Here is an 11,749-nt window from a genome sequence, read left to right on the forward strand (position 1 = left end):
TTCCCTCTAAAGGTCTATTGTTTATAATAAGCGCGCGTATGGAGAGTATAAATAAGAAAGGAGCATAAATAAAAATGGGCAAAATGGTAATTTATATTTTCACAGTATTACTTATCTTTCACGCTAAAATAAGAGGTCCGAAGATCGAACTGCGATAAATTAGAAGTCAGATAGACATCTAAAAGTAATCAACTAATCACAAAAAATAAATTGTACATTTAAATAATTTGTTTAATAATGACAAGCGCTCTTTTGACAGCAACATATTGAATGCATCATATTCTAATGCAGTGGCCGCAATTCATTTTCTATGCAACGATATTCTCTACCGCATTCTTTCGAGCTGCCTACACGAGATCGACGTGTGACATTACAATTAGTTTCTTCTACGCATCAAGATGTATAAATTTATATTACGTGGTATTCGCCGCGATTCACCGATCCATCGTTATCATTCCTATGCATATACGAGTCGCATAACTTACCGCTCCAGTGTATCAATTTTTCATCACTAATTCGTGATAATCTCTATATTATGCTTGCTTATCGCTGCGGCATGTCGTACCGATATATTATCTACATAGATTTCTACGCTCCTCCAAAAATTTTCTATTTTTTACGAAAAGACACGTTATGTTATTGGAATATTACATCAACTCTAATACTGAAATCTTTTATCGCAAAGATTCTTTGTTATATACTTCGTTATATACTTTCCTGGCGCTATCTTGGACAAGGAGAATTTATGACTATTTACGGTCCTGTTTCCGTATACCCTCAGACCCTCATTCATGTGGTTGTGTTTACTCACGCAGAAGCTCGTGCATATATGTTCACTCACCTGCACACTCACACACCTGCACATACACAGCAACGCACAATGTTAGTGTGCGACCTTGTGAGCGCAACAGGCGTCACTCCACAACCACCACTTTACAATCTAGAGACGGTGTACGATGTACGATGGCGGGTACAAGTAAATCCCCCTACTTCAACGGTAACGGCCACTTTTATGACAGTACCGTACGACCGTAGTTGCAAATATTGGAGTTTCAAAGTATAAAAATTTTAAAGTTATTTTTAAATTAAAAATTTTTGAATTAATTTTAACTTTAAAATTAACCATTTGACGTGATCACGACAGGATTTAATTGCATAAATAAATATATTAAGCAGAATAATACTACTAATTACATATACTTTGTACGATAAAATAAGCGAAAAAAATCTTTTAAAAAATTCGTACGTGTTATAATGCGTGTATGACACACGCGAGACGGTACATGTCCTTTTTGGCGAATTTCTCACGCGCGTCGTATGTTCTTTTATAAATTCCTGTCCGACTGGTGCCCATCGGAAGATGCCTTGTTACGATCCGTCACTGTAAACCGGCCACGTTGGTCTCTTATAAAGGGAACCCACGCGAAAGCAAGCTGCATACCACGGCGGCGCGTCGCGCGCAAACGGAGCCGAGACGACTGCTGTCACGACTACAATAACGATCGCACACGCGCGCAATCCGCTCACGAAGCCAGCCATTCATGGGGTCCCACGCATCTCGTTGACGGCTGTTGATGACCGTCCAAGTTGATCCCGGTGCGTCGCAATGCGCTGCGAACGCGATTGCGGGCCACGACGGCGTGTGCGGTGAAAGCCTCTCGGCAAAATTCCTCTCAGCGATCGGCGGCGACGAAGGTGGTGGTGCGTGTTGTACACGTTCGATCGCATCCAGTGTGACCATGGTATCGCGCGTCTGACGCCGTTGGCCATCGACAGAAAGATCGTAGCCGCGGGGCACCCTCGCCAATCACAGATCCGCCAGACGTGGCTCGACGTTAGACCGTTGTTGCCGCTCGCCGGTCGACAACGATCCTCTTCCTGCTCGCTCCGAGATCTCGACCGACGCTGAGAGCCGGCCGTCGCAGCAGCAGCCAGCAGCAATTTGCTCCGAATCGCCGGGATCGCGATTATGGTACGTGCAAGTTTTGCTTTTCGCGGGTCGCGCGTGTGAAACAAGCTACCTGACGCGTCACCCGAGTCGGTGCATTGTAATTCGTGTCTCGTAATTCGAAACCGCGCACGCTCGCGTCAAATTAGAGAGGAGATAGTATAACGGATCGTTTTCAGATGTGTTTCCGATAATAACGAGAAAACGCATTGGCTAAGCAATTAAGGAGAATAAATAAAACAAAATAAAAATATTTGTTTCTGCTGCCGTTATATTAACTAAGCAATTAAAGAGAATAAATAAAATAAAAAGATATTCGTTTCCGCTGCCGTTACCGTTGCTTCGCGAGAAACGCGAGGAATATGCTCTATAAGGCATTCGACTAATATAGTTGGAGCGAAATTTTATTCAATCTATGGGCGAGACAACACGGAGGAGGAAGATTAGAAATTATCGCCTTTGTTTTTTTTCCTTCCTACTCCGGATGACACACCGAGCGTTGAAGTCTCTATTAAGAAGATGGGAGACGCCGAGCGTCCCTATCGCATTTGTCTCGTCAATTCTCCTTAGTTAATGATGCGATAATCGAGGTCGGTGCCGCCGCCGGGTCTCGGCAAACGCGATTTTCCTCGCGGCACTCCGGAGCGGTCGTGGCATAGCGGCGATTGCTCCGGATCGATCGACGGCGTGGTCGCGAGGAGAGGCGAAGCTTTTTTTTCTCTCGGGGAAAGTTCGATCGCGTTACAGCTCGTTTCTTCGATGCTCTCGAATGTCCTGTTCTTGCACGCGCGCGGCTTTATTGGGAGCGAAAGGGCCGAGCCGGCCATTGTCGATTCAGAACAGCTGATAATCACTTGTTGTTGGTGATGGAAGCATTGTGTTTCCCGATGAGAAGAGAAAGCACGCTGCTTTACGAGCGAAAAATTTACGATCACGCTTTACGATCGAAAGTCAAAAGAATCGGCCCGGAACATTGTTCTAATACTTTTCTGGTAATAACTGTTTTGTAAACATTTGTAAGTCTGTAAAATGATTTACTCTCTGTTGTAAAATAACAGTAACGTTACATCGCGCGATATAAAATCGATCATAAAAATAATTGAGGCACTTCTCCCTATTTTTTACAAATAAGGTAATTTTCAGGAATTATTCCTATAAGTCAAAAATGACAAGCGCAGCTGATAAAACATTGAAGTAATTATGAAATAGGATTATATCAATGTTTTAATAGCCGTCATTACTATATAGCTTCAAGATGATAACAATGAACATATAGAAGATCTCGTTATCTGCGGAAATTCTTGACGTTATTCAACGGCAAACAATCTCGCGCCGTCCCGAAAATCGTATCTCCTGGACAACCGCGAGCATGACGGCGTATTATATACATGCGTGTATTAATAGCGCACCTTTAGCGTGCGCCTGTGCAGCTAGCTCATAATAAAACGCTCACGATAGAATTTTGCAGCGTTCGCGGACAACGCTACCGAGCCCGTGGTGATCGACCGTTATCTAAACGATCGCTCGTTTGCCGATAACCCGTAATTGGGAATTCGAAAGGACAATTGCGCGAACATGGCGCTGGCGAAGATAAGGAATTTCATCGACAACAGCCTGAAGACGGTGTCGACGCCGTTGGATCGCACGGTGAATCTGGAGCCGGAAATCGGCATCAAGATCGTGCACTCGCCGAACGACAAGACACTGAACGTCACCGTGCTCGGTGCCAGGCACTTGCCACAGAACTTCGGTTTCACCAGAGTCAATAGCTACGTCGTGAAGGTAGAGTAAAGAGAAAATGGCTCGAGAATGTGGATCGATCGCATTTGAGCAAACAGGAAGCGCGTATGTCATCTCGTCAACAGCTCGTATTATCCACGCACATTTAGCGCCACGAACATATCCACAATTTAAATCAATGGATTTAATACGATAATTCAATTTAAAAAAAAAATTTTTTCGTACACGTAGTTAATTTAATTTTGTATGCACTAATAAGATCTGAGATGAAGTAATCAATGTCGTTCGATAAATGTGCGTCGGAGATGCCAGACGATGCCAACGCTTCTATGCAAACTGCAAGATCGCGCTCCGCTACGCTTCGTCGTACTCGAGCCTGAATTACGCGTGAGGCGGAGACGCTCGCAGCACTCTTGGGTGTTATCTGCGATTACGTAATTCCATATGAGTATGAGTAACGCATTATAGAAGTCCGGCATTAACTGTAGTATCCTATTGACTGGCGAGAGAATGTTCTTTACGACTTCCTTCGACGTTGTCGCGCGAGTAGGACAACTTATGTCCCGCTAAACACCTGCATATTATGTGGCAGAAATCAATTTAACGCTTCAACATATTTCGGGAGCACGCGGTATACACGGATCGTTAACGAAATGTCTGCTGCAGTAGTGGTGGCATAAAAATATTACTAACTTGATTGCATTATTTACGACTGGACGTAAATTCAATCGTACAGAAAATATGAATTTTCTTCTTATACCGTTGGAATATATCGATGAATTAGAAATGAACATTTTATAATTCAAAGAATTCTCTTTAGAAAATTGATTCTCGCCACAAAATAAGTACAAATCAGAATCTATTAATTTCTTTTACTGCTTGTCTATCTCTCTCTCTTTCTGACCTTTTATTCTCGTTTTATTCTTATATATTTCCACTTTAAAACTGGCGCGATAAATCATGAATCGGAGTTCGCTATTAGATATCGAAGAAACTGACAATCGTAATTTTTCAGGTGAAGCTGATTCCTGGAAAGGAAAAGTTCGAGACCACGTCGAGGAATGAATCCTGGCCACAGTGGAACGAGGAATTTGTTTTCCTCCTGCGCAAAGAAACCAAGCAAAAGTTTGGCAAATCGAAGGTCGTGGAGGAAGAAATTAACGGATCTAGATTTATCGTCGCGACTCTCTACGCGGTTCTCGAGGACAAGCCTCTGATAGCGACTGAAAAGAAGGATTCGGATAAAACGTCGCCCACTAAAGAATTGCCAAAGAAGGGCGGCAAAAAGAAGGAAGGTCAGAGCACTTCTGCCGATAATCAGGATTCTACCAAGAACTGCAAACTCCTCAGCCAGTTCTTCGGCAAGAATTCCGACAAACTCGCGGAACCCACGGTCGTGGAGAGAAGAGCCTACGACAAGAGACGAACCGTTGGCGCAACGACAATTCCACTTGACCCGAAGAACTTCGCTTGCAAACCGCCAAAGTCGAAGCACGCCAGCGATGTGTCCACAGGGGACTTGTGGAAACCACTACGACCGATCGCCAGTGGTATCTCAGGTGCCGAGGAAAGAGTAAGTTTTCGCAGCTTCGTAACGACTGGCACTGCGGTCACAAAAACCACAGTTACGCCATTTCTGAATGAGGAAGAGCTGAATACACTATTTGCAATGTACATGCAAATTTACTCTTCAGCTAATACAATGATATCGTACGCACTCGCAATTATTGTGTAACTGCGCAATCATACTTTTAACGTAGAGATTTTCTCAAAGATAAATCTCATTTTCCACGATAAAATCCTGATTATTAAAATTACATCTACTTTTTTCACTTTTACAATTCTTTGGAAATAGCTGTGGTGTCACTTTATATACATATATATTAATTAAAAAATGTATATAATAGGTGCGCGTTTATTTGTTATAAATATTGAAATTTTCCTCTGTGATATACATCGCTATACTCTTTATTTAATTTTTCTATCAAAATATACAATATTCTTTCAGAAAGAGAATAAGAAGGGACAAGTTGAATTGTCCTTATGTCTATCGAAGGGCGAGAAAGATGAAGACAGTGGCGGGCAGCTAATATTGTCTCTGAACCGTCTGAGATGTTCGCTTCAGACGATGCATGAGCACGAGGGTCTAAAAGGACAGATGTATCTGAAGATGTCGGTTGTTGACAACGGTCGAGTAACACATTTCTGGAAGAGCGATCGATTTGTACCGACGGTGTCCATGAAATTCTTGCCGGAGGCGGCGAGAGTCGTCGCCGATAATCCGTACAAAGGAGCGCTCAACGACGTAAGCTTCGTTGTGAAGTTCGTCTCGAAGAATAAAATGGGTAAGCTTTAAAAGTTTTATCTTTATAAAATATAAAACACCGATATATATCGTATCGCTCTTACTATTATTTAGGCAAGAAGACTCCCGTAGGCCACTTTGTGATCGGGCCTGATGTCGGTGGAACTTATGGCGAACACTGGAAGCAAGCTCTAGCGAAACCGGGACAACAGATAACGAAGTGGCAGGCGTTTGAATAAAAAAAAAAAAAAAAAAAAATGAGGCGCGTGAGAAGTCGGTAACTTATTCAACATTACGAAAACCGCAGCCATTGAACGACTTTCCTCTTAGATATCTTATAGAGACACAACAGCGCGAAAACGAGAGCGCTATACGCTATGCCATAAATATTTAAGACACCGATCGATAAGGCTATTCCAAAGAATACCATAGAAACGTATACGAATGCAAACGTCTATGTGAATCTTTCTTGAGCTGAACATGTTGACGTCTATGACCCCGCTACTGATTTTATATGAGAAATTACGTGACTTCACAAGAGGAAATTATTTTTAAATGAATGAATCTAGTTACAATTTTCGACTGCACATATTCTGTATGTACAAAACCTTTGCCAATTTTAACCCGTCCTTGATTCCACAAAGGAGAAAACTCAATGTTTCTGTCTGAAATCCGATCAATGTAACCGTCCGTAAAATAAGAACTGTTGTCTAAGCATATAGGTATTGTCTAAGCGTATAGGTAAAATGGATAATCGTAACAAGTACAACATATCATATTTCATAAGATCACGAGAATAAATCGCCATGTTACTTTAGTATTAATTGATATTTTGTTTCGACACAGACATAATAATTTTTATATGAATTAAACGCTCATATATGTAATCGCTTACGAAAGCGTGTCGTTAAAGATGATATATCTTTTAATAATGATAAATTTGACTAGTTTTATATGTACTTTTAATGCTCATTTTTATTACCGCGCTAGCTAGAAATAGAATAACGGCGATCAATATTCGGAATTGATATTAACAAAAAGCTATTTCCAATTGTGATACATCGAAATATTTTTTTATCAATCATTATTTATACATTTATTAACATAAAATATTTTATGTCAAGGTTAAGACCTCAAAAATTGCAAAATATATTGTTATATAATTGCACCGTACACACAGAAAAGCACATACCACCTGCAAGTAAATATTACTTGTTCTAAGTGTATTTGATAAGTTTATATATCCGCAAATCTACCATAAAGTCATCACAAGCATCATATTTACTCAAAGCATATTCTGGATCTTAGCAAGTCTAGTACTTCAAACAAAAATATTTAATTAATACAAGAATTTGGTTTACTTACTATATACAGTTTACGGGAGAGAAGCATATATTTAAATACATAATATTCTTGAAAGAAGAATAAATTCTTGTTTTGAACACAAAACGATAAGCTTTTCTAAGATTTGTGCCAAGTCTATCTTAAAACTATTATTAAGAAAATATTCTTTGTTGAAGAAAACTATTACTTAAAACAAATAAAATAAAATAAGTAATTGCTTTCTTTGGCTGATGTAGAATATTTTTCTGTGTGTACTCTTTCAAAGACATTAAGTATGAATTAATTAGTATTAATATTTTCAGTGCTTTTACAGTTCAAATAAGAGAGAGAATACCACAAAAAGAAATAGTTAAGAAAAATAAAAATTATGTAATACCAATCAACATATTTTCTATAACTTTCTATGATTGTTTTAATAATGCATATTTTGACGGTATTTTAAGGAATATTTGTATGTTTGTAACTGCTGACACCAAAAAGTACGCATACATTTCGTTAAAAATAATATTTTTATTTACTTCTGTATTGTATCTATATATATATATATATATATATATATATAAGACACAGAAACTAACTTTATTTATAAATATATCTCATATTACCTATAAATTTTATTATTCTCCTGCGACGAATAAAAAGCTCGATAAGTTTCTCAGATTTTATATTTATCAAGATAATATCCAGTTATCAAAAATCATTTTATTATATGAACTTCATATACAATCGTCTAACAACTTTATATAGTAAATTTTGAGCACAATATATTGAATGATATTGTGCTTTATACGAATAAAGTACGTCGGTGATACAATGTTACAGATCATGCCTTGTTTATATTGTATGGCAGTAAAAGGCTAATTATTAAGAAAATATATACAAAAATCATAAGAAAATGGCAAAATGCCGCGCTAAAACTAAATTGATCGCGATGATTAATCTGGACGGTTTTAGCAGTCTTATCCTTAATATCTGGGGTTGTAATAATCGACTAATTCGATATTAGTAAGATTCATAATTTGTACTATAGTAATATTACAATGGAAAAAATAGTACAAATATACATTTTTCTTTTGTATAGCAGTAAAAATATATTTCTAGAAAATATGTAATTTATTGATAAAATGTAGCTTAAGCCAAGGTAAATTATTGACTTCCTGGAAGTTGTTCCTTCTTATAAATATTAAAGATTGCCATCGTTGATATTTAAAGATATAAAAAGGCACTTGATTGCGTAAAAAATTATAAAAATTGCATATAAAATTGCATAGTAAAAACTACGATATCTATATGTATATTTGATTGCTGGAGTTTGCGTCTTCCCTGACGTTCGATGTGTAAAAATGAGAGAGGAGTATTGAGTAAGTACAAGTGAATCTTGAACTGCAAAGATAGTTACGGAAATCTAAACTATCCAGTGAATCAGATCTGTTAAGAATCTTTGGCTAGACTTCTTTAAACGCCGAATACGTATCGAACGGTTGTTATCAGGCCGATTAACAAGAGGTACAAATTGCCGTATTGATAGGGCGCCGAGTTACAACCGTCTTTGCTATTGCATGTACAGTATTCCATAAATATATTGTACGTTCCAGTTCGCATTAAGCAAAATCGCTCGTCACCCGCGATCCCTGGCTCGCCCATGTAAGCGCAGCTACGAAAATATCTCCATTCCCCGTTAACTGTAAAACGAAAATAATTCATACGAAATACAGGGTGCAATGATAAAATCGACGCGCGCGCGAACGACAGATTTATATTTTTGTACACTGGCTGTATGTGCAACTGCATAATTCTATTATAAAAAAGTAAATAACCTTTTTGACGAATTTTACGACACATCGTTGGTTTTACGCCTGGTAGGTGCTCCAAGTCGGGTTCCTGCTTACAGTCTGTAATGGGCACTGTGGAATTGTCAAACGGATCCGCGCACTTCGGATCCGAGTCTGACCTGCATACCCAACATTTGATAGAAAGACCTAAAAGAATACGGCAAAGTTCGAAGCGCTTTGCTATTTCCAACTGCAAGTATATACCCCCCAATATTCTAAACCGTCTATTTAAATACTCTCTAATGCATGCTTGTTTTTATATAAAGTTTATTTTATGAAGAGGTTAGGAATATGTTTGTGAAATAAATTTCTTATCGCAGTTACGCGCAAATCTTCGTAAGAACACCGACGATACGCAAATGCGCGCGAAGTATTCGTAATCTCGATCCCGGAGAAGGTTACTTGAAGGTTAATATAAGAATATTAATTAATACTTAAATATTTTTCAGATATCTGACTTAATATACCTTCTTGGATGCAGCAAATAAAGAGCAACGCTGTCACGAGAAAGGAAAAGCGGATTCCGATGGCCATTTCGGGAAAAGTGTGAGGAACGTCTTAGCCCTTTTTGCTTTGCGAAAACTCCTCACGATAGCGAGAGATTCAATGCCTCCAAACTCTTTATATATTCTATATGTCCACGCCTATAATTGACACAACTGACCGCGCGCTGCGCTAGCTCTCCAGTAGTTATACCGGGTGACAGAAAAAAACGAACCGGAGCAAGCTACTCGCTGAAAAAGCCTCAGGCAACATTTATAATGAATAGTCTAATTTTCTAATATAATCAATTGCCGACGGGCAATTATTACAAGATTATTGACATAAAAAGCCACAAATAGCTGGTGCAAACTCTAATATTTTTAATATTGCAAATAAATATATTGAAGAGCTTTCTTCATCAATGATAAATAAAATTCCCGGAGTCATATTGGAATCATTCTATATATGGTTTCATACGTCGTGTTCATAATTGTTTAATTTTCCACCAATTAATTACAATTAACGTGGTGTACTCTGACCTCTCATCCAGCTGTTTATAAAGGGTGTCTTACTAATAAGTAAATCTATATTTATTATATACTAATATATACTTCGAAATTATTTCAGCGAATAATTAGATATCGAAAGATAAGCGTGCGACCTAAAAAATATTGGGACGTACTGAAGTTTTAAAAAATCGAAATAATTTTTACGCTGTAAGCAAAGATCGAGAAACTCTCTCGATATATCATGTCTTTTCATATGTACGTTACTGAGGACTTCGGGTCTACTCGGGTTCTTCGGAGTTACGTCACGCGTGACTCGAGTCAACCGCGCCCGACAGATGTGATGTTCCTTGTTATAGTGTCACGGTATATAGTGGCATGCATATATTCACCATAAAAGTGAAATTATTTTATAGCGGCAAACTCAACGTAAAGAGAGTGCAAAACGGAAAATAAAGTGATTTGTCCTCAAGATGAATGTAAAAAAGAATAAAAATCTGTTATCTTAAAAAAAGGCAATTTTAGAATTGCATATTTCGACAACGTGTAAAATAATATTTTATCTCATATTAATTAATTTACGTCAAAACTTAGCTTTCTTATTATACACATGTCCAAATTTAAATTAAGTTATAATATTAAATATCTCAAACATTGTAATGTGGAATAAATATATAAATATATATATATACATCAGATATTATGTTGCACTATGCATATAGGCGCGCAACCAGTATTAGAAAATAAACGAGTTGCCAGTCAACTGTCTCTAAACGTCCACGAGTTTTTATCAAACGCGATCTCTTGCGCGTACCAGCACATGGAGCACGCAGTTCAATGTCCCTACGCAGCCAAATTGTAAAAAACCATATGCCTCTGAGAAAATAGGACACGACTGCTACGACAAATGTTTGCCGCGTCGCTCAAGATTCAAAGCCCATTCGTGAAAATATCTTATCTTTCCTTCCTAGTCGCGTTCGTGTTCAGAAATCTGCATCGTGAAATTTCGAATCGACCGGTGATGCGTCGAGCGAACTGCCCAGACTCACGTTCAGGCATCCTCCAGCTATCTGTATCAGTCTGAGAGAAGGGGGACGATCTTGGGACCCCACGGATCTCGTAGCCCGCAGCGAGCGGGATCGGCTCGCTTTCGCGGGTGGTCCGCGCCGACAACCGGCGACGTCCGCGCGCGCTCAGCCTCAGCCCCGTTTCGGGGGAAACATTTGAATGCTATAAATAAATATAAATAAATTGATTTGCCGGCATTAGCATAAGTAGCGAGGGGGAGACACGAGGCGACTTCGACTTCGGAGTTCGGTGTCTCGCCACCCGCGCGCGCGTCTCTCTTCCTCAGCTTACGTTCTCGTTCCGTTCTCGCGCAAGTCGTCGTGCCGGCCGGACGTTGATTTATATCAGTGTCCCTTCGGTTTCTGCGGCATTCACCGTCGACTCTTCTTCCCTTTAACTTAAAAGGGCACTGGACTATGGCGTCCGGATACGCACACAGCCATCCCATCTCCTTTAGTCTCGCGCGAACTCGTGGGAATTAATTCTAAAGTAGCTCTTTATATGTTGCAATACCTATATATAT

General features: G+C 39.1%; 2 protein-coding genes across 3 annotated transcripts; one reads left to right on the forward strand and one right to left on the reverse strand.

Moving 5' to 3' along the window:
• Positions 1-1,426: 1,426 nt before the first annotated feature.
• Positions 1,427-7,949, forward strand: LOC139781714 (uncharacterized). 2 transcript variants are annotated; one of them, XM_071720597.1, is made up of 5 exons: positions 1,427-1,972; positions 3,407-3,730; positions 4,704-5,261; positions 5,697-6,033; positions 6,108-7,949. In XM_071720597.1, the coding sequence occupies exons 2-5, from the start codon at positions 3,524-3,526 to the stop codon at positions 6,230-6,232; spliced, it is 1,227 nt and encodes a 408-aa protein (XP_071576698.1). In that variant the 5' UTR covers positions 1,427-1,972; positions 3,407-3,523; the 3' UTR covers positions 6,233-7,949. The 2 variants fall into 2 exon arrangements, with proteins under 2 accessions (XP_071576698.1, XP_071576697.1); XM_071720596.1 differs by having other exon boundaries at positions 3,417-3,730.
• Positions 7,950-8,019: 70 nt separating this feature from the next.
• Crok (crooked) lies at positions 8,020-9,827 on the reverse strand. The gene is made up of 3 exons (XM_071720598.1): positions 9,637-9,827; positions 9,155-9,316; positions 8,020-9,019 (listed from the first exon to the last, which is right to left on the reverse strand). Exons 1-3 carry the CDS (start codon positions 9,701-9,703, stop codon positions 8,793-8,795), a joined length of 456 nt encoding a protein of 151 aa, XP_071576699.1. The 5' UTR covers positions 9,704-9,827; the 3' UTR covers positions 8,020-8,792.
• Positions 9,828-11,749: the final 1,922 nt, after the last annotated feature.

Source organism: Temnothorax nylanderi, unplaced genomic scaffold, assembly GCF_030848795.1.
Source record: "Temnothorax nylanderi isolate EJ_2023f unplaced genomic scaffold, tnyl_v1.0 TNYL_tig0356_pilon, whole genome shotgun sequence".
NCBI lineage: Eukaryota > Metazoa > Arthropoda > Insecta > Hymenoptera > Formicidae > Temnothorax > Temnothorax nylanderi.

Coding starts and splice junctions, on each gene's coding strand:
- Crok (XM_071720598.1), bottom strand. CDS start 9,703: ATGGCCATCGGAATCCGCTTTTCCTTTCTCGTGACAGCGTTGCTCTTT. Junction 9,317..9,636: donor TATTTGCTGCATCCAAGAAG/GTATATTAAGTC, acceptor GTATTCTTTTAG/GTCTTTCTATCAAATGTTGG. Junction 9,020..9,154: donor TCGTAAAATTCGTCAAAAAG/GTTATTTACTTT, acceptor TTCGTTTTACAG/TTAACGGGGAATGGAGATAT.
- LOC139781714 (XM_071720597.1), top strand. CDS start 3,524: ATGGCGCTGGCGAAGATAAGGAATTTCATCGACAACAGCCTGAAGACG. Junction 3,731..4,703: donor TCAATAGCTACGTCGTGAAG/GTAGAGTAAAGA, acceptor GTAATTTTTCAG/GTGAAGCTGATTCCTGGAAA. Junction 6,034..6,107: donor CGTCTCGAAGAATAAAATGG/GTAAGCTTTAAA, acceptor ACTATTATTTAG/GCAAGAAGACTCCCGTAGGC.